The following is a 22,461-nucleotide window of genomic DNA, read 5'->3' on the forward strand; positions in this document are numbered from 1 at the left end:
GCTTTAACAGTGTGCTGTCTGGTTGAGAGAGTTGGAAGTGCATGTGAGCAGACATTGCATGTGGTTGTCTTTGTAAGAGACCAGAAGGCATGGCTTTCATTTGGGCAGGAGGTGAGTTTTCTGTTATTGGCCTTTATGATGCTAGATTTGTATTGGCTGATGATTTTTAGCATTTATTATGTGTTTCAACATTGGCTGAGTATGAAACTGGGGGGTTCTTGTTACAAGCCATTTGCAGTAAGATGAGTTTTTTCCCCTTCGCTTTCTTTGGTACGTCTTCTGTTGAACCACGGCTGGGAAAGATAATAATTTTGGGTGGAATGGGAGATGAACTTCATGCTGGTAAAGATAATTTGTCTCTTATTCAGTGCATGTCTGGATCAGAATAGCAAAAGCAGAAGTCAAACCATGGAAAGGAAGGTAGTAGGTAGTTCCAGGAGGCCATCTTGCTTGGTACTTTGGCACTACCAAAGGACATGAATTTGGGAGGGTGCAATTCTCCATAAGACCAAATTGAACTAAGAGGATGGAACCATTTAAAAAAAAAACCTCTCACAGTGAAAATAGACAATTTTATTTCCCCCTGATGAATATTGCATAACATGGGTGTCTACACCAGTGCTTCCCAAGCTTCTGGATGTTGAAAAAAAATCGTAATATAGACATATATTATTATAATATTTATTGTATTTATATTCAATACAAAACATACACAGCGAATATTGCAAAAATCAAATGCAAATATTACATTTTTAGCATTTTACATACACATTTGACATGGCACATTATCTCATATTTTTATATAGATAGATATATTGTTATTGTACATTTGCAGTACAAGCACATGAAACGTAAAACGTTAGTAATAAAGAAAGAATTAAAAACATAAAAGAAGTTTAATAACAATTTAATGTGATAGATGTGTTTCAATACTGCTACACAAAAAGTCAATATCAGGTGAAATATTTGAAACCGCAATTCTTAGATTTCACATGAAAAAAATCACACATTGGTGCGGGATCACACACTTTGAAATGAAACTTATATGAATAAGTATATATTTACTGATATTCATTAAGCACCGAAATACGCAGGAAGCAAAATTTGTGATCCCGCACCAATGTGTGATTTTTTTCCATTAAAATATAAAAAACAAAAAAGAAATAAGAAATAAAAATTAAATACGTTTCTTTTAAGAAAAAAAAATCTACTTAGTCTTAAAACATTTTCAATTTGTTTTCATTATTTTCATGGCCCCCCTCAGCAAAACCTACAGCCCCAAGGGGGCTGCGGCCCACAGTTTGGGAAGCGCTGGTCTACACCACCTAGCGAAAAATTTATCTCCTAGAATGCTTCTTTCTAAATACAAAAATCATCTCACTGAACTGTAAAATTTCCACAATACAATATTATAAAGCATTTATATACCATATTGCTGGTTTTCAAATCCATGTTTCTTCTTAACTTTTCAGAAATGGTATTTTAATTCATTAATTATAAAAATCAAAATTCTCTTCCCATTGCTGGCAGGTGGTGGGTACTGAAAAAAAAAACTGTTCTAACCTTTATTGAGGTCTCATCAATGGGAGCCAGACCTAAAAGAGATACCAAGGCTGATTTAATGCAGAAGTCATATTTCCCATATACAAGTAGTCAAAAGGTGTCACCTTATTAATAAAGTACTCTGGATTAGAGTTAGTTGTTGAAAATTTTTCCACTTTTTAAAGATGGCAAGAAATTATATTCTTGGTTTCATCCTTTATCCAAGTGTAAGAACAAAATTTGCATGTGAAGTGACTTCATGACTGGGCTACTTGTATATTGAAGCTAATGACTTCGCATCGGTTGCCTCAATGTGAAGTCATTAGCCTCTGTATATACAAGTAATCCAGTGATGAAGTCACTTCACGTGCAAATTTTTTTGCTTACACTTGGATAAAGGATGAAACCAAGAATATAATTTCTTGGCATCTTTAACTTATGGTATAACTAAGTGGGAAAAACTTTCAACAAGTGTTCCAGTGTATTAATTTTTATTTAAACATCTACTTACTTTTCATTTTGGCAGAAATATTTTATGTGATAGAGATTTTTAAATAACAGTGGAGATAATCTACAAGCTCTGCCTTATGCTTGATTTTATTAAAAATTTTTCTGCATATCATTCAATTTACTAAAATTGAACGATATGTAGAAAGATGTTACTGATTTGCATCACAGATATTTGCAATGTGTTGTTTTCTATAAGGTTCCACTTGTATAGATATGTTTCAGTTTTTTGAGATTAATGACTTTGAGATTATTATTATATTTCCATGAATTCTTATTTCTTTGTTGAAACTAGAAATCTGATATTAGCAATTCCTATTTTGCCTAAACCCAGCATGTTCTTTACCATTTTCTCTCATCATAATTTTTTCTTAACCCTGTCCTCTATTTTTTTTACATGTATGTGCATAAATCTTTCTGGAAACATTTGGTACTGAAATTCATGTATAATATTTGCATTTTAGTTTCGTTTCCTCTTCTTATAAATTAGTAAAGTGAACGCCACTCTACTGAGATTCAAATTTCTGTGCTTTCTGAATTATGCAGTGTAATACTTAAAATGATCATTCCCCATTTCTTTCATATTGTCTTATCTTTCCACATTTCATTTTTTTCCCCTATAAATCAGTATGATTTATTAAATTCCTAGAGACCTTGAACAGGTTTTATAATTAATAATTTTCTGTGGTATTGTTCCACTGCCAACCAAAGATCAATAGGTATGCACTTTTCATTTAGTTTTAGAAAATTTTTGTTTGGTCACAAAGTAAATTTTACTGGACAAGAAATTATGTTGTTTTAATCGTTTAACTATGCATGAGCAAACGAAGGTTTGCACGAGAACTGTCTTTATAGTGTCATGAAGATACTCCATACACACTTTTGAGCGCTCACACTGGATTAAAAAAATGAATATGATTTCTTTTCTAGTATAACTGTTTTCAGTAAATGGCTATAGTGGAGTTTAATTTAGTGAAAATTGACTGTACTACCTTGTATATTAAAATACACTCAATTCCAAAACAGTTGCCATCTTTATGATATTTATCTTTTATATTCTTTCTAAAATCTTCCTATGATTCATTTAGTTTAGCTTTCCAACATTTTATCTGTATTCCAGCCTGGTTAGTCAAGTACATAGTTTCTGCTCTCAAACCATTAATAGTTCTTGGTTAAAATTCCACAATGGGCATGGATCTTTGTGAATCTCTAGGTGATAGAGGAATTGTCTAGAGTGAAATCACTTTTCTTATTGGAGGCCTGGAGCAGCTTGAGCACAGAGCATTCTAACATGATTGATCATTACAACAACCCATTCAAGTCCCAGTCCAGCACCATAGATCTATATCTATAGTGCAGGACTGGGCTAAATATCTATGCTTAAAAAGCATTAAACTGTAACAAACAATTTCTGTAGTCCCAAGTTTCTATAGTGTAATTCAGCTGTATCTAACCCTCAGCTTGCCCTGCTACTTATGTACAATAGCTCGTCTTTCATCAGCGGAATTCACATAAAACATGAGCATTTACTTATTCAATTTTCTATGATTTCTTTTTGTGACCACTAGGAGATTCTTATTCTTCTATCTCTGCAGAAAACTTCACTAAATCCTCTCTGCCTGAGCTAAGCAATATTCTTTAGATTTTTTTTTTTTTTTTTTTCATAATTCATCATCATCATCAAATTCCTGCCATGTACCCTCAAGGGGTGTACAGGATATGATAGTACTACATGAAAAAAATTACATCATTAATTTCCTATCTACAATTTTCCTCCAAATCAGTCTGTTTTTCATAATTCACTTTTTCTAAATATTTGGGAAAAGTGAAATAATTTATCATATATTTTCTTGATATTATCAAGTATAGGTTTGCATGCAAAAGTTGTTTAGCTTTGATTTTTCTCACATTTTGTATCCTTAACTAATCTGAAGATATCATTCTCTCAGTAATAATGTCATCAGTATCTTGCTCTTTTTGTATTATTATTACACCCTCCATGGAGTTGGTAAATTCATCATGGGAGGTTCATTCAACTGACAACATATTTATCATATAGAATCTTAAAATCCTCTCCTTCCATTAAAAACACTTTGCATTAACAACACATTTTGGTAATGCATTCATTCATTGATAGTTCTCCATGTAAAAAAATCTACTCCTTGCATCTTTCTTTCCCACACCATTACATGCCTTCCAGGGATGACTTCTGGTTCTTTCCCTCACCTTCTGCTCTTTTTAAATCCACTCTGGATTTAAAAAATCCTCTCACTAACATAAATGTCTCTATCATATCACCTCTCTTCTTAATATCCACCAAACTTTGTAGTCCATATCTCTTCAACCTCTCTCCATAGCCAGCATTCCAAACTCCTGACATTGTCTTAGTCACTTGCCTCTGGATCCTCTGCAATGTCTCTACATTGCATTGAAAACCTGGTGACCAGATTTGAGCACAATAGTCCAAGTGTGGTCTGACCAATGCTTTATACAGTGGCACAACCTTATCCCTACACATTAGTGCTTATCATAGCAACGTCACTACAATATGCAGCCTTTGCAACACTAGCACTATGCTCTAAACTTCAGTCTGTCGACCATCACTCCCTAATCTCGAATTCCACCTACTTCTTGCAGTATGGCACTGTCGATATAGTACTCTGCCTTACAGTGGCACAACCACTTCCTTATCCATACATGTTAGAGTACTTCTTATCATCGCAGAACTATGACGTGCAGCCTTTGCAATACTAGCAGTATGCCCTCTAAACTTCAGTCTACTGTGAACCATCACTCCCAAATCTCTAATCTCATCCACTTCTTGCAGTACAGCACCATCAGTATAGTATGCAGCCTTATATTTCTGCACTCCAAAATGCAACACCTTACACTTATTGATATTAGAACTATAACCACTCCTTTCTCCAAGTAAAAAAAAGTCCACTCAAACCTTCCTGAAGGGAATTAACATCAACAGTGCTACTTAATTCTTCCTAACTTTGCATCATCAGCAAACAACTGAAGACCCACTTTATCCACATGATATATTATTTACAAACAAGTAAACATCAGGGGCTCAAGAATAGAACCCTGGGGCATGCCACTGGTTACCCTCTTTTTTTTGAGACACTGCTCCATCATACACAACCTGCTGGTATCGTTCAAACAGCCAATCTCCAATTGATCTAACCAATCTACTATTTATTCCCATTCTCTGCAGCTTGTACACTAACTTATTATGTAGTAATCTATCAAACGTGATTGCAAAGTCCAAGAATATCACTGTATAAGTTTCTCCCTTATCTGACACACTTGTTACTTTATCATAAAATACAAGAAAATTTCTAAGATGGGACTTACCCTTTACAAATCCCTGCTGACTATCATAAAGAATGTTACGTACATCAGCCCAATCCTGTATTCTATTCCTTATCAATCTCTCCAGCACTTCGACTGCAACTGTAGTTATGCAGACTGGTCTATAGCAGACTTTTATCCTAGAATCATGCTTGTGGAGATCTATCTTGCCTTCTTTCCACTCCTTAGGAATCCTACCCACTGCAAGACTTTCATTAAATAACTAGGCCAAGTGCATAGCTAACTGTGGTGCACATTTCTCAGAATATGTGGTGACATATCATCCATTCCCACAGCCTTATTGATATCTAACCCAACCAACATCTGATACAACTGATTCTTTCACTTCCAATTCTTCTAAATTTGTCTCTCATCTATATATTGCACTGCATCATTTACACCAGTATGATATACACTGATCAAGTGCTCATTCAATAATTCCACTATACCTTTGCAGCTGTTATTCTGCTGCCATTGACTAAACACCAGTGTTAACCTGCCATAATTATTCTTTCTCTTGCTTACCATATAGTGGAAAAATTCCCTTGGATTAACCTTGGCCTGACCAGCCAATCTCCTCTCATACTGCATCTTTTTCTTTTACTATGCTTGTCACCTTTCTAATCTGCCCTTTATATCTTCATGGATCCAATTGATACCAACTGTCTTGTACCTCCTCCATAGCCTTTTCCAGCTCAGCTTGTTTGATTTCACTGTTCATCCATTTCACTCCTACTATATACTCGCTTAATCCTTGGTATGCAGTTATACATTGCTTTTGTCAGATACTGCCTTGTGAGCTTCCGTGCATTGTCAGCATCTTTTCTGCTCAGTTCATCTACCCAATGTACTGATGCTAACTGACTACAGAGCTTTCTATAATCACCTGCTGGATCACCTTTTTACATGCTCAACTTTTTCATGTTTCATCACTTTCCAAACAAATACCTCCTGATCACTCACCAACTGGCAGCAGTGTCAAAACCTCTTTAACAATTACATCTTGAGAAGTTACTAAATCCAAAACATTAAAGCCTCTGATTGCTTCAATCACATGCTACTTAAAATACTTCTCTCAAAAATTCCACAAACTCGCTCTCCTTGTTCCCATACACTGTCTCCTCCTTCCATTCCTAATTCCTAAAATTAGTCTCCCATCAGGATACCTTTTTACATGCCTAACTAATTTGCTTAAACATTTCACAATTGGCATTCTATGCATTTTCTGACCTACAGCAGCATTGCAGATATACTAACCTGTTTATTTCAACATTGTACATCGGTTGATAGTACATGCACAGATTCAAAATCTGTGCATGTACTATCAACTTCCACACTTTGCAGACACAACTCCTCTGCAATCATTAACAGCACTCTCCCTCTTATTTTCACATTGCTATCCTATTTCTATTCCCAACATCACATCCTCCTCAGACAACCAAGTTTCACTTATTCCGGTTATCTTTGGGCATTCTGACCTAGTCAATACCACAAATTCCTCTCTTCGAATACTCCTTACGTTTGTGTACAAACATAACAATCCCTGCATGTTTGAGGCCATTCTATACTAGCACCAACATTCTCTTTTGTATCTGCTATACCACACCTCTCTTTTCAGTCTGACCACTCCCATTTGCATGATCCTGATTGATTTCCATTGCTACCTGTCTCATCCCCACCTTTATGCATTCTGTCATCTTGTACTGCTGAAACCACATCTTCAACCTCATCCATTTTCCTCCTATCATACAATCTGTTTAGTTGTGCTATCCTGGTTCACAAGTAGACTCTGATCACTTACGTTAAATTCTTAAATCGGTGTCTTCTTAGAAAACAATAGCCTTTCTAAATGCCCAACACCAAATCCATTCAAATGTAATCCATCATTAAATGATTCAGACTTCCCTTCAAATTCACTCCACAGGTTTACGAATTGTGAACCCACTTTTCCTCACACAACTCAGCCATCTTACTATTTATCTCTGCTGTCCTTCTCAGTTCACTGTTGTCATACCTGGGCAACATGCCTACAACTTTCCCAACATTATTCTGCAACAACTTAGTCTCCATTAACATTCTTTTTCTCCCCAACCAAGTCATTTGTGCTCGCGACTGCCACTAATTTTGACACCCGGTCTCTCCTTTTCTGCAACGCATCAATTTGCTTCATTGTTCCACCGAGAAAGTATGTTATATGCCCTTTATTTGTAATTACACCTCTAATGATAGTCCCTGATACAATGATATACAACTATCCTTTGACTCTTTCTTCATAATACTAACTTCCTCCTCATTCTCATCAGCCATATAATAAATTTAGTTTAATCCATTCTCTCATCAGCCACCCTCTTCTTTAGATGTTTAGTATTCTCTTCCAGATGTTTCATTTTGCTTTTCATTTTCACTAACTCTTGTCTATGCTCTTCTACCATGGTCCTGATGCTTTCTCCCATTTCTAATCACCCTAATCTATTAAATCACTTTTCACATACATTAATGCTTTCCTTCTCGTTTACCCAAACAGTCCACTAATCTTTCACATTTTTCAGTGCATACACATAGCAATTTTTGCAGTGTATCCACTGCGAAAAATCCAAGGCAGAGCCAGACTTTCCAGAAGCCTTCTGTGCAACTGACATAAGTTTCTTTATGGACTCAATTTTCAGAAGCAGTATGAACAAACAAGTAGCAAAACTCAATATAAACAAAAATTTTCAACAACACTATCACTGAAGAACACTTGGAAATTTAGGTTTCTCTTGGAACATGGTGCTAGTAATATCCAGTTAGAGAGCAGAAATCTGTTAGACCACCTCACATTATTGTTAGTCCTACTGCTTTCCATTTCCCCATCAGTTTTCTGTGTGCGATTCACACAGAAAACTTTGGGCATACTCTGCTGCTTTGATATTCAATAAGAATTTGTCTTCATATCTGTTCTTTCTTTCTGATAACTCAGAATTTTCCTTGAGCACTGTTCAAGGTTCTGCTCACCTTTGGCTTAATGTAGTATGACCTTTGCTGTTCTTGTGACAAACTCATAATCAATCTTTTAATTCCATATAAATTTATTTGACTTCTTGCCATACTAGCTTTGATAATTCTGTTTCCTTTTTTTTTTTTTTACTATCTTCACTAAAAATTGTGCGTGAATCTTGCAGACTTGTACTGGATTTATTTATGAGGATAACATCATCTGATGTTATCCTCATAAATAAATATATATATCCCCATAAATGTCATGCCTCTGCATTTCCTTCATAATGTGATCCATATAGATGAATTAGTGGAGATTGTGTGCCACCTTATATCACACCTGATTTTACATCAAACTTTCTTCTTGCACCATTAACTTAAATGAGTCCCATTTTGCAATTCACCACATCACTTTTGTTTCTCTCATTCTTAGTGAAAAATCATGTTTTTCTTTTTTAGAAAAACTAGCCTGTTTTGGTTCTCTTTATCTCAATAATGCCACATGATATTTTTATAATTCTGCTAGTTCTGCCTATTTTCCATTGTTGCTTCATATAGAACTGAAGATAAACATCAGTTATGCCTGTCTTGAGTTCTATTTAAAGTTGTTCCAGTAACTGATTTATGTGTTCATCCCAGTTCCCTGAAGAAAATAATGGGTATATTTTTAAACAGAAGGATGTCCCAGCAGGCATGATGTTTGACTTGGAATATGTGCTTGTAGCCAATACATTTAGTTACCTTACTCTTCTTATACCATGCATCAATGGAAGATAAAAATTAGATGCTGGGCTAAAGCATGGTTGATTTTCTGCATTCTTTATAGGCTGTATTGAGGTCTTCTCTCAGTATATAACTTCTGACTCCTTATATGACTTAAGTTTTCTTTTCAGTATTAAGAAACTAATTTTCTTTGTTTTAAATATTATTGATTATAATGTCTCAACTTGTGTCAATTCATTGTCATAAAAAAAAAAGTACTCTTAGAGCTAGACTTATAAGAGCATTCCACACATGGAATAGAGAATTGTAAAATCTTCTGTAAGAGTTGAAACAATTTTGCAAGATTTTTTTTTGTCAGAAGTTATGAAAATTGTTTATAATGCCCAATTTTTTTTTTTTTTGCAGGCTTTTTTACTTATATTACAGTAGGATTTGATATTGCTTAGATCTCAATACCTCAGAAAAACTTATAGATAATTAACAAGTACATCTTTAGGCCCTCTTTTAAAACTCATACAAAAATCTGAATTTTTATCCATTATGTATGCATAGTATGCCACACAGCATTCCACGTTATTCAAATACTTATACACTAGATGAATACAAATATACCAGATAAATTTTTGTAACAGAAGTCTGATATTGCAGAACATATCTTCCTTTGATTACAATCAGCTAAACGTAAGCCAGGTAGCCATAATGTGTTTAAAGCAAATATAAATGAACTATACATAGAATGTTTATAGCAAAGCATCTTTTTAAAGTCATCGTCAGGTAGCATCCTCTAACAAGAGGGTTGCAGCAGATGAGTAGCTCTTCTCCATTTTTCTCGGTCTGTCGCCTCTGTCATTCTTAAACCAGTCCATTCCACAATGTCATTGAACTACTCTCTAGTTGGTCTTCCACGTCTTTTCTTCCTCTCAACTTTCAATTTTAATAAACAAGAATATTAAAATAGGTGTTAGAGTTGGAATAGTTAAAGCAACAGTTTGGAGTATTGCAAGTTATGGAAGTGAGTCATGGACATTCAGAAAGAGAGATATGGAAAGAATTAATGCATTGGAAATATGGTGTTATAGAAATATGGAAAAGATTAGCTATACAGAGAGAATATCAAATCAAGAAGTTTTAAGAAGAGTTGGGATGGAAAGAACACTGCTCAAGAATGTTATGCAAAGAAAGACCAGATTTGCAGGACATCTTCTGAGAGGTTCTTCGGGACACCTGACAAGAACTATATTACAAGGGAATATAGTTCTTGTCAGGTGTCCCGAGGACCCTTATAGATGTAGGTGGGAGAACCACCACACCTGTCCTGAAAAATTTCCTCTGAATTAATCTTGTAAAAAGGTTTATTCCATAGACCATCTACCATCTTGGTCACTCGCCTCTGGATCCTCTCTACCTCCTTTGCATCACCAAGAAACCCTGGTACCTAGATCTGTGCACAGTAGTCAAGATGGGTCTTATCAAGGCTCGATAAAGAGGAACAATAACCTGATTGTCTCTTCTTGTCAAAGTATTCTTCAGTAACCAAGTGATCTGATGAGCTGATTTAGCCACTTTTGCTATGTGCCCCCTAAATAACAATCTCTGGCTTCGTCACCTGGAGTACAATTCCACTAATTTGGTATACTGCTGCTAATCTTTTCGCCCTAAAATGCATAACCTTACACTTTGCTGCATTAAACTGACATCCATTTTCCTTAGCCCAGTCTGCCAATCTATCTAAATTATCCTGCAAAATTTTTACGTGTATTCACTATTGCTTTATCCAACTTTGCATCATCAGCAAACAACTGAACAGTTCCTCTCAGATCCTTTCCTATATCATTAATGAACAAATTAAATAGCAGTGGTCCAAGAACAGAACCTTGCAGCACACCACTAGTCACAGGCCCTCTTTCGGACTCTACTCCTGAATAAACTATTCTCTGATATCCCTCCATCAACCACCCTCCTATCCATCTCACCAACCTTATATCCATTCCCATGCGCTGCAGTTTACTGATTAGAATTCCATGTGGTATCCTGTCAAAGGTCTTTGCAAAGTTCAGCAGTATCACTGCAAACCCATTACCCTTATCCAATTCAGCCGTTGCTGTATTATAAAACGTGAGCAAGTTTCTGAGGTATGATCTACTCTTTACAAAACCATGCTGCCTCCTATACAGTATCCCATTTTAATCCATCCATTCCTGTATTTTGTTCTTAGCCAGTTTCTCCAATACTTTGACTCCTGATATGCTGATCAGTCAGTAATTTGCAACAGCAGTCTTAGTCTCCTTTATGTAATGGAACTATTTTCCCCTATAATAAATTTACTTTAATCCTTTATCCAAGTGTGAGCAAACAAAGTTTACGCCTGAAAATATCTTCAGAACAAGCAAGGTGGGGCAACTCGGAGCAAAGGTGGACCAAGCTCTCATCACTCCTTGTCTCAGTATCTCCCCACCATGCAAAGCACATGTCCTTGCGACATGTATAATGCTATGCATTGAGGGAAGGGCAACTACCCAGACCAGTTTCGACCTTTATTGAGGTCTCATCAGTGGGAGGCAGACCCACAGGTGGTGACACTAAGGCAGAAGCAATAGGAGAGGTCATATTTACCTATATGAGTTGCAAACTGGTGTACCACCTTATTATTAAATTACTCTGGATTTAGAGAAAGATGTTGGAAGTTTATTTTGCACTTGGTTAGACTATAATAAATTTAGTTTATTCCTTTATCCAAGTGTGAGCAAACAAAGTTTGCACCTAAAAATATCTTCAGGACTGAGGCAAGGTGGTGCAACTGTTGGCAACTCGGAGCAAAGGTGGACCAAGTTCTCATCACTCCTTGTCTCAGTATTTATTATAGTCTAACCAAGTGCAAAATAAACTTCCAACATCTTTCTCTAAATCCAGAGTAATTTAATAATAAGGTGGTACACCGGTTGGCAATTCATTTAGGTAAATATGACCTCTCCGTTGCTTCTGCCTTAGTGTCGCCACCTCTGGGTCTGCCTCCCACTGATGAAACCTCAATAAAGGTCAAAACTGGTCTGGGTAGTGGCCCTTCCCTTAATGCATAGCATTTTATACATGTCTGCAAGGACATGTGCTTTGCATGGTAGTAGATACTGAGACAAGGAGTGATGAGAGCTTGGTCCATCTTTGCTCCAAGTTGCCAACAGTTGCACCACCTTGCTTCAGTCCTGAAGATATTTTCAGGCGCAAACTTTGTTTGCTCACACTTGGATAAAGGATTAAACTAAATTGTAGTCTAGCCAAGTATAAAATAAACTTCCAATATTTTCCCCTCTACCCCTCTCAGGACTAACCCAGAGCTGAGACTTAGATTAATACAATATGGTCAAGGGCACTGACAATTCCTTTGCTGTTTCACGTAAGACTCAAGCTGTTATACCATCCAATCCCACATATGTATTCATATTATGGTTCTGTAATATGCTATTCATCTCCGTTCCCGTATAAGCAATCGATTGCCTCATTACTGCAATATCAAGTGTTCACTTAGTCACTCTACTGTTTTAACTGATTGTTACCTTCCTACCATCGACATTCCTTAAAATTATTCTGCCAGATACATTTTCTTTTACTTGCAGTATATTTAAAACATTGTTTGGTATTCTTTTTAGCCTGCATTGCTAACTTCCTTTCATGATCTACTTTTGCTTTTCTTACCACACTAGTTACCCTTCTGGCCTGTGCCTTGTATTTTGTGCCTGCAGGTCACCTTTCTTTTTAAATTCCCTCCACATTTTTTTTTTTTTTTTTTTTGCTCAAGCTTAATGGTGTTATTCATCCATCTAACTCCCACCCCTGATCTACTCTCTAGGTATGCAGTCAGCCATTACCTCCTTCAGAACACTCCTTTACCACTTCCTATTCACTATTAACTATAAAAGGAAATAAATTAGAACAGGTGCAAAAATACATATACCTTGGACACTTGATCACAGAAAATGGCAGGACAGATGAAATTAGAAAAAGGATTGAAATTGCAAGGTCAACTTTCAACAGGATGAAAAATTACTAACATCTAGAGAATTAAATCTGAAAATAAGACCAAGAATCTCCAAATGCTACATATGGTCTACATTATTATATGGAGTAGAGACATGGACACTCTCCAATCTTAGTGTGAAAAAACTGGAGGCCTTTGAAATGTGGATGCTGCAAAGAATAATGAGAATATCATGAAAAGACAAATGAAGAGGTACTAGAGATGGCAGGCATAAACAGGAACCTCATGAAAGAAATTAAAAAGAGAAAAGTCAGATATTTTGGACATATTCCGAGACATAACTGCCTACAAAGGACACTTCTTGAAGGAACTGTTGAGGGAAAGAGGAAGACAAAGACTGGAGTGGATTAAAAATATAGAAGACTGGACCTATCTCTCATATGAGGAATGCAGCAGAGAGGCGCAGAATAGGACATGGTGGAGACACATGATAGTCAATCTCCTGGAGGGAGAAGACACCTGACAGGACAGGATTCACTATCAACATCTGGTCCTTGCAGTTTTAAATACCATGACACTGATCCAAGCAATCTCCTAAGCTTGTCATACTTACCAGCCTGGTAATTCCACATATATTGCAACATTTTGCCACCTCCCAACTGAAAACCATGTGATCACTCTCGCCAGTTGGTGGCAATGTGGTCATGTTTGTTATAGTGAAATTCTCAGATGCAATTACTAGATCGAGCACTCTCGAACCCCTAGTATATTCCATTACATGCTGTCTCAGGTAATTATCCCTTAGTAACTGCATAAAATCCATTTCCTTCCTCCCATGTCTCCTCTTCTCCTTCCAATCAATGTTGCCATAGTTCAAATCTCCCATAATTACCTGTCTCCTTCACTCATTGAGTCTATTTGCCGATGCATACTATCTCCATCTGTTCCATCCCCCTGGTTTATAGCATCAACCGACTGTATATTTTGTTTTACCTGCCTCAATCTCACACCAGATAGCCTCATGTGTGCTATTTTCACTATCCTGCAGTCAGGCTTCTATTTTCTTTGGTCTCAGTTCATCGGCTATCATCAATAACACTTCTCCCCATCCCCAATCTTTTTTCTATCTTTTCTGAACACACTATACCCTTCACATTCTATTCCACTAACTATATCATCTTCTGTTAGCTATGTCTCACTTTTGGCTGGGATGAGTCAACCAAGGCCAGAAATTCCTCCTGCTTGTTCCTAATGCTACTGGCATTAGTGTACATAAAGCGCAAAAGCTCCTTAGTCGCATCCTTATCGTGACGCCTTATACTAACAATCCCATTCTGGTTTGTTACCATCGGTACTAAATCAGGCATATTATACACATTCTTACTCAACTGCCTCGCTGTCTGCATATCCACTCAACAGCTCCCCCCTCCCATTCCAAAAAAAAAAAAAAAAAGCGCTAGTTTCCCTGATTCTGCACTTTCACTTCATTCAGCAACAGCTTTTCCAGTCTCCATACACAAAATCCATTCAGATGCAAACCATCCTTCTTGTATAAGTCCTTTTGCCCATCAAACTCACTCTTCACATCCACAAACTTCGCACCACCCCTCCTGCATAACCTATGCATAGTCATTCACTATTATGTTTTTCTTCTCAACTGTCATACCACAGCAATAGACTCACTATCTTAACTCCCTCACTCTTTTCTTTTGCTACTTCCAGTAATTCTTTCAAGTCCTCTCTCATACCATACTTCTTTTAAATCATTGTTCCGGTCACTATGATCATTTGTCACCCTATGCTTTTGTGCTCTAATTGCCTTGTTTACATCATTAATTTTCACACCAGGAAAGCACGATTTTGTCAAACTCTCATCAGTCACACCTTTTATGATTGAATTTTTCTTATCTCGTAGTTCTTTTTTGTTAGCTGATCCACTCGGTAGACATTTTTGCAATTGCTCCAGCTGTCGCTTTGCCCTATGTATCACTCCGTGCAACTGAGCTCTCCCTGATTGCAGCTAACGCTTCATTTTTTCTATCAGTCAAACCATTCTCTTGTTCTACAATTTTACTCTCACTTTCAACCGTGTCGCATGTAATCTCACTCTCAATGCTATCTGGCATTACATCACAATTTTCAATTGCATACTGACTTTCATCCACTACGTCAGTCTCTCGACCTGAGACGCACTTTTTATCCTCGGTTTCATGACATTTTCGGCACACTTTCTCACTACTATCGCTCTCAAACCAAACTCCAGCTACTCTCGGCAAAGCATACATTCTGCAGACTTTACACTGGACGAACTCCCTTTGATTAAATTCTTTAAACAGTGACAACTTAGATGCCATTGCTGTACTTTGTCACATTAAAACCTTAAAATGGCTTTAATCTTGGCATTTAAATTATTTGAAAGGAAGGATGATAAAATATCAGTTTTTGATTGATTAAAAAATAATCCTCTGAAAATGTTTTTAGATTTCAGTGTCTTGAGATCCTTACTATATAAATAATTCTCATAGAATAAACATAATACATAAGTTATATTATGTTGGAATTTTGAAATTAGTATTAATTTACTTTTTTATTATTGAAATTCCTTATGCAGTTACAGATAGTGCTCATTAGACTAAACATCGTTATACCAAACTGCTACAAGGTGAAAGTTCCATAGTTGTATTTTAGTTTTATTTTAAAGGAAATTCACTAGTAAACTTTCCCTTATGATGAACTTGTTTCAATCCTCCCACAGTGAGAGTTAACTAATTTATTCTGTGTATGCCTTAATTTGTTCTGTACTAAAAATAAACTAAAATTTCTCTTGTAGACGTTACAGGATGAATTAGAAGAAGCTAAAGCAAGTAAGGACCAGCATGAACTAGATGCACAGGTAAATAATTTAATTTTAGTTAGTGTTATACATGTTATATATTTCTAACACTACTAACAATATGCATGTATAATACTGTTATTGTGTGAACACTAACCACTGCTGCTTTCCCCATAGTGTCAAATGCAGCAGAAAGGAGTTATTTCCTCTTATGAACAAGATGATAAACTTGTTAAGATTGTTTTAATGAATATTAGCCAGTAATATAAATTTCACAAAAACTAACTGAATTAAAACAGTTTCATTAGTACATATAGGGTGTTTCACTAGTAGGAAGCCCCAAGTTATTGTTCATTATAAACATACAAGATTGGCAAATGTATTTGTGGTACATACCTTGAGAGATGTCTAATGTATTGCACTTGACAACTTAGTGTTCCACGTTTGCTAATGTCTCCATTAGCTGAGTATGGGTGATGTTGTCAATTGCTGGAGTGTGTGTGTGTGGTTTATTGGCATAGACCTGTCCTTTCAACATGCCTCACAAGAAGAAATCTGGGGGACTGAGATCTTAGGAACCTTGGTGGCCATATTTCTTTGGAGAGTATGTGATCTTCGAAGAAGCTGGTTACAACTGACAGACCTTTTTGACACATTACAGGTCACTCCATCTTGCTGGAAGTAGCTGCGTTGTAACTCAGTGTTGTCTAACTGATTACGAAATGTGTCAATTTCGCAGTACACTTCTGTTTTCACCATTGTTTCAAAGAATATGGACCCTATGTAGCACGTGCATGCATGTCATAGGGCCCATGTGTGAGATGGGTCACCACACTCCAATCTTGAGGTCATGCAGCAGATGTTCATGAATCACATGTGGATTCACTTCAGCCTACAAGTGTGTATTCTATGAATTGACATACCCAGACAGGCAGAACCATGCTTCATCCAGGATGTTATTGTTTTCAGCCACGAAGGTCTGAAAGGTGCAATATGATTCTCTTTTTGCGAAAATCAGGCCCCTGCATTATAGACACTTGATGCAGGTGAATGCTTCCCCCCCCTTTTTTTTTGCTGCTCTGTGACAAGTCAAAGGTGACAAGCTAATTTCTCGGGACATTCATTGTAAGGACTTACTTGATGAGTTAAGTAAACTATTATGCACATCCTGCACTATTTCCTCAATCGTTGTGGGACTGCTGCCCCATGGGCATTCACCAGTGTGCCTGTTGTCCTCAGTTTTTTTCACCATCTTCTGTATCACACTTTTTCAGTGCACTGCAACATTAAACTGTTTTCTGAAATTCGAACACGTAACCTTGAATGAACCCATAGTCCCATATGATTTGATCAAGAACACTTTCTGCTCAATCTTGTATGTGTTTATTGCCCCAAGACTGGCCACGAACTGAGCTTACCAGGGTGTGGGGGAACCCAGCGTCGGAAGTTGGTGACATTTCCTATGGCAGCCGCAATGCGGCAGCATGCAGGTGAGACATGCCAGAGCTGTGTTGCATTTACACGTCTATCCATGTCGGTACTCCCATAGTTGCAACAGTCTTGCTTGTTTATTAGGTCTTTAATAACGATAACTCTGGGCCTCCTACAAATGAAACACCCGGTATATGGGTAGGTTGGTTTTCAGAAGTGCTATATGGTTTAAACAACACCAGAAGAAAAAATAATTTTTATTCTTATTGATATTTTACTAGATTTCTAACCAGAATCCTCAGAGCACAAAATTGCAAATGTGTTAGACACCTCACTTGAATACTAATAGAAACAATTCAAAAGTATATTATATAACTGCATATTATTTTGGTGGGATTATGCTTAAAGAAACTGATGTTATTATTATTATTTGGGCATCTCCATTGCGTTTAGTAGACTCATTGTGGGAGACCCAAACTATCCACACTATCTATTATTGATAGTATGGATAGTTTTAACCTCTTCTTAAACTCATTGGCAGATGAAGCACTCACAACTGAGTCAGTTGAGTGCTTCATCTGTCAGGCAACACGTTCCATTTATTCACCAATCTCCAAGCGAAAAATCTAGTCCTCAACCTCCTTGTTAACCACACTCTTACTTAATTCGGAAGGATGACCTCTTGTTCTTTCACCACTATCCCACTGAAATAGTTTCCCTATATCAATCTTATAAAAAACTATTGTTTTTGATATTACTCTATAAATTGATATTGATATTACTCTGTAAATGCTGTATATTAGTAACATCTTTGATTGCCCTGCCTGTCTTTGCATCAACAAACAACTGAAGATCTCCTGATCCTTTAATGACTGATCCCAGGGGCACTCACCACTGGTCACCTTAAATCTGGCAGATTCACATTCCCCATATACTGCTTTCTGATACCTGTCTATCAGCCCCACTTATCCAAACCAATAGTTCATATTCCAATCCCATCTTCTCTACTTTATGTGACAGCCTTACATGTGGTATAACTATCAAATGCCTTAACCAAGTCCACCAGTATCATAGTGTATCCATTCCTTTTATCCAATTCAATCATAACATTATTATAAAATATGAGCACATTGCTCAGACATGATCTCCCTTTAGTGAACCCATGCTGTTCCTTGCAGAGTGTATGCAAGTTCTTACCAACTTCTTTAAAATCTTTACAATTACTGTACTCAAATACTGATAGGTTGATAGTCAGACACCTCAGTCTTTTCACCACCCTTGTCCACTAGGATTATTAGACATACTTCCCATTAGTGGCAGATCCTTTCTGAGATGAGACTCAAATTATACAAATGTGTCAAGGGCCTAGCCAGTTTGGCTGAACATTCCTTTAGTACATGTGCTGATATCCCATCTGTCCCAATTACCAGATTCTTATCCAGGTTGTGCAGTAGCTCTAGAACCTCCCTGTCATGCACCTCTGTTACATACAGTTGATAGATCTCGGTAAAATGAACATTTATTATTTGAACTATCTCATCTATTTCTGAAGCTAGAGTACCATCTGAATTCTGTAAAGTTATTTTTCCACAGTGATTCTTTTACTTGCAGCATAATGATAAAATTCTTTTGAGTTGCCTTTAGCCTGTTCAGCCAGTTTCTTTTCACTCTCAAAATTAGCTTGTCATACAACACTCTTAACTTTTATGATTTTTATGGTCTGAGCTTTATATACTTCATAACTCCACTCACTCTTATTCTCACAGTATTCCTTCCACATAATTTCTTCTTATGGATCGCTTGTTTAAATGAGATTGCACATTCATTTGACTCTGATTATATTTATTTTTTGAACTCTAGGGGCACATTTGGATACCAAATCATTTAAGCATCTTTTCAAGGTTTTCCCATGCACTGCTGTCCTTTCCATTCAACAACTGATACCATGGACCCCCAAGACAATATTCTCCTAAGTTTTTCATAATTTCTAGATTTGTAGTTCAGCTTATAACTTGTCCTGATTGGAACATCCATATAGTTGGCTTCCTTCTAAGTCAGTACAGCATGATTGCTGTCACCAACTAGTGGCAAAATAGTCACATTCTTAACTGAGACACTTTCTGATGCTATGATTTCAAGCAGCAACTCGAGGAGTTGCTGCTTGAGAAAGTTGTCACACAACAGCCAGATTAATTCTCATTCCTCATCAATTTTTTCTGATATCCAATTATTGGGTGTCAGTAATTTAACACCTATAATAGTTACTTGTTCTGGGTAATTTGGCAATGCATTTTTTCATCCCCCTCCCCAGCAAATGAACTGCCATGCCTATAGCAACACCCCACCATATATTCCATCTTGTTAGCCTCCACACCAGACAGCTTTAAACTCAGTGCTACAGAAGAAATTCTTACTATTATTTCTTTCATGTGTTCTATTCTAACTGGTTTCAAGTCACCTGATATTATTAGTAGCACTCCACCCCCTCTCCTCTTCTGTCATTCCTAAAAATACTATTTATCCTTTGCTCTCGATTCCAGTTACATCTGACTCTGAGAGCCAAGCATTCACTAATGCCAACAATTTCAGGGCACAACTTATTCACGAAAGTAACAAACTCAACCAATTTGTTTCTAATGTTTCTTGCATTTGTTTATGGATAGAACAAGTTACCTTCTTGCTTTTTATTTTGCTTCAATGTGTCTGGTCCAGTTGGGCAACTTTCTCATTTCCCTTTCCACACTGAAAATGCTTGAACTCAGTATGTAATTCATCCATTCAGCAGATTCGTAACCATGCTCATTGACATTTCTGTCCCTTATGTCTATACGTTATAGTTGCAATCTTACACATCTTCATCATTCCTCCCAAGATGATATAATTTCCCTGACTCTCTGCATTAGGTCTCATTCCAATAATTATTCTACGCTTCTGATACCAAATCCATTCAAGTGCAGGCCATTCCTCTGCTACAAATATTTTTTACATTCAAACTTACTGCACACATCCAAAACCTCACAACTGTTGTTTCTACATAGCTTTCGCATTCATTCATTTACTATCATTGCCTTCTTTCTTAACTCATTATTACTGTATGTTGGTAACAACTTCTTTCTTGCTTCTTCCATCAAGTCTCATATCTTCTCTTAGTATTATATTTGTCACTCCTTAGCTCATTAGTGCTGACTAGCACTATCATCTTTTACTTTTTTTTTTTTTTTCTGTTTCATTGTTGCCTTTGTTACATCCTTCATTTTAGTTCTCGAAAGATTGATGTAGTGACTCCTTCGTCAAGTGCAGATTTAATTATCAAATCACCATACCTTAACTTCTTTTTTCTTAGATTTTAATTGACTTACCTTATTATTATCAGCATTATTACTATTGTTATCATTATTATTCATTCATGACTTATGACTTACCTTGCTTCCTTTCCTGTTATTTTTTTCCACAGTTCTCTTTTCCTGTCTTAGTTCTTGTGATTATTTTTCAACTTTCTCCAACTCTCTGATCAGTTTCATATTAATTTTAGTTCATTTATGTCATCAATATAAAGTTCTCTTTATTGGGTTCCTCACTATTGTTACCCTTGTCTTTCATTGCTGCTCTCTATTCTTCTGTGTTTTTGGTGCCATTTTTTAAAAACTACCTTAATTTAACACTGTCTTAAGATATTAGCAATGTACTAAATGCAATAAAAACCACAAGAAGAATATAGTAAAATACACAATGTAATCTAAAAAATATGCAATAAAAAAAATCGCCTGTTTTTATGGGAACTTCAAATCTAAAACACCTATTCTTGAGATATTTAGACCATCATTATTGTTTAGATTAGAATGTCAGGCATTCATTAATGGCAACAATTTTTGTGCTCATACCAGGCTTCAGAGTGATGGAAGGAAAGGAACTACACAGAACTGACTGAAAGGAGTACCTTTTCAGTCAGTTCTGTGTAGAGTATCCAGGGTATTATCAGAAATGCCAGATTTTCTATTATTAATGTTTTTTTTTTTTCAGGTAGAAATTGGGAATTGTGTATAAAGTTTCACCTATACAAGCAAGTTACTGGTGCAGTGAATGTGGTACACACAACATGATGCGCTGTGGGGAGGGGATCCTTTAAATTTTAGAGAACTTAATCAATTCATCTAATGATTTGAATAAGCCACCTTTTAAGTTTTAAGGGAGATTTAAAGATGGCATTAAGGTTATGTTTGTGTAATATTGTGCTTATTTTATACCAAATCATCCAATACTCTTTTAATGTATGGAATAGCTACAGTTTAGGTACAGTTTTGAATTTTGTTGATATTTTTACTGTAGCATTTAGAAAAGTATTGTTAATCATTTTAAATTCCATCTTAAGCCCTTTCTCATCGGAGCAAATCTTTATAGCTGTTTTTTTACTGTGAATCACACCTAGTTTTTACCTGTCCTATTCTCTGACCATTGGTTATGTTAAACAGGATATAGCTTTGATTTTTGCTGGGTAACACCAGCATAGTAATGGTTCATGAAATTAGTGTTACTTGAGCATACTGTTTGAACTGTAATGTCACTTGTTTCTCTCTGTATGTATTCCGATGATGACCTTAATATGAAGATAGAAATATCAGTAATTTTAAATGCTTACTTTTAACGTTGTATTAGTAGCACTCTCCATAATTTTACAAAAATGAATGTGATTACCACGTAAAATTAAAGAAAGGATTCTCATAATCCATAAATTTGCAATTATCACAGTAAATTTAAGATGCATTTCTTTTTTTATCACTCAGCTGACATTTTTTAAAAAAATGCAGACAGCAATCTAATTAACTGCACGAAGCTAAAATAAAAAAGAAAATCAACTTGAAAAAAGCACTCGGAATTCATGAATGTTTGGGGAAAGATACACTCGGAGAACAGATTCAAACTACTTCCAAAAAAGTTAACACAAGCCCCCAGTTCAGGTTCTGAATTTAAAATCAGAACTTTTCAGTTATATAAATTGATATTTGGGATATCCTTGAGAGCTTTCTTGATAACTCAGCTAAGCCTGTTATAGAAACAAAGTATAACTTAGTCAGATTTCTCAGATTGAAACAGCAAGATTTAAATGGCCAGCAGACATGTT

At 36.2% G+C, this 22,461-nt stretch overlaps 1 protein-coding gene across 1 annotated transcript in view; it reads left to right on the forward strand.

Annotated features, from left to right (window-relative positions):
• Positions 1–22,461, forward strand: part of LOC150101893 (citron Rho-interacting kinase-like) — a 594,274-nt gene that overhangs the window by 152,631 nt on the left and 419,182 nt on the right. Inside the window, exon 15 of the mRNA XM_090400165.1 lies at positions 15,909–15,971. Within this exon, the coding sequence (XP_090256291.1) occupies positions 15,909–15,971 (63 nt within the window). The remainder of the gene's footprint in view (positions 1–15,908; positions 15,972–22,461) is intronic.

Source organism: Typopeltis vanoorti, chromosome 11 (assembly GCF_054136105.1).
Source record: "Typopeltis vanoorti isolate ZY-2024b chromosome 11, IOZ_Tvanoo_1.0, whole genome shotgun sequence".
Taxonomy (NCBI): domain Eukaryota; kingdom Metazoa; phylum Arthropoda; class Arachnida; order Uropygi; family Thelyphonidae; genus Typopeltis; species Typopeltis vanoorti.